This window comes from Eucalyptus grandis, chromosome 1, assembly GCF_016545825.1.
Source record: "Eucalyptus grandis isolate ANBG69807.140 chromosome 1, ASM1654582v1, whole genome shotgun sequence".
NCBI classification, from domain to species: domain Eukaryota; kingdom Viridiplantae; phylum Streptophyta; class Magnoliopsida; order Myrtales; family Myrtaceae; genus Eucalyptus; species Eucalyptus grandis.
In genome coordinates, this window is record NC_052612.1 from 24,583,422 (window position 1) to 24,584,687 (window position 1,266).

General features: G+C 37.8%; 1 protein-coding gene across 1 annotated transcript; it reads left to right on the forward strand.

Annotated features, from left to right (window-relative positions):
• Positions 1-822, forward strand: LOC104418372. The gene is made up of 2 exons (XM_039317944.1): positions 1-324; positions 424-822. The coding sequence occupies exons 1-2, from the start codon at positions 1-3 to the stop codon at positions 820-822; spliced, it is 723 nt and encodes a 240-aa protein (XP_039173878.1).
• The last annotated feature ends 444 nt before the right edge of the window (positions 823-1,266 follow it).

A 1,266-nucleotide genomic window follows, 5' to 3' on the forward strand; every position in this document is an offset into this window, starting at 1 on the left:
ATGGCATCCCAGAAAGAGATGTTCAATGCAAAATGGACCGAGCCTTTAACCAACTTGTTTGTAAGTTTGTTGGTAGAGGAGGTACAAAAGGAAATCGCACAACTTCTACTTTTAACAAAGCAGGGTGGAACAACATACGAGCGGGAATTCACTAAACGGTCGGGATACCAATATAACCTATTGCGGTTGAAGAATAAGGTGAACAAACCGAGAAGACAGTATGGTAGTTTTAAGAAGCTCATTTCACAATCTGGTTTTGGCTGGGATAATGTGAATAACAAAGTTGTTGTCAACAATCCGAGTATTTGGGAGTCTCACATCATGGTATGTTTTAAGTTTCGATCATCTTGATATTATTATAGATGTAAGTTTTAGAAGATTTGATTATGTTATTGACATTTTTCATTATTGTGAAAATTGCAGACCAATAATGGGTGGGCAAAATTCAAGAAGGATGGATTTCCTCAATATCCCCAACCGTGCATTGTATTTGGTGATACATATGCTACTGGAGATCATGCCATAGGAAATATCCAAGATTTGACGGTGTCAGATGAAGGTGATGGTGGTGGCAATGCAATCAGTGATCCAGAAGACTTAAGTGAACATCCCATTGATGATGACGTTTTTACATCCGACCATACTTCAACTCCCATTCATAACCAGCACAGGTTGGATAGGACTCCAAATGTCAAGAGGAGAAGAAATAGTAGCTCATTTAGTATGGCAGACACATGCAAAGCTATACATGACATGCTCAAAGCTAGGTCAAGTCAATCTGAGAGTGGATCTATTGGCTCACAAGTGACACCACCACTGTGACACCACCACCGTAGACCCCTTTTCTATAGCAGTTGTGATTGATATCCTTATTAATATGAATGACTTGGACCAAGATCTTTACAACAAGGCAGTGGAACGAGCATGTAATAGTGCCATATGGAGAGAGGCATTCGTCAGAACACCAGCTGAAAGGAGACATGGGCTTCTTCAATTTCTTTAGTGGATGTTGAGATGTGTTTTGTGGATTGCACGTGGTTTCAATTGATTGTGTGTTTAATTGTGGAAACCCTATGGTTGTATGGATAAGATGAATTGTTTGAAATTTTTATATTTGATTTGCTTTTACTTTAGAACTTATATTGATGATTGTTATTGGATTATTTTCATCTCTCTTTATTAATGTTATTGTATTTGTGTGATAATATAGGTACTATGGAAGAAGGATCAAATAGTATGTCTAATGAGCAGGTAGAATCAGTTGAC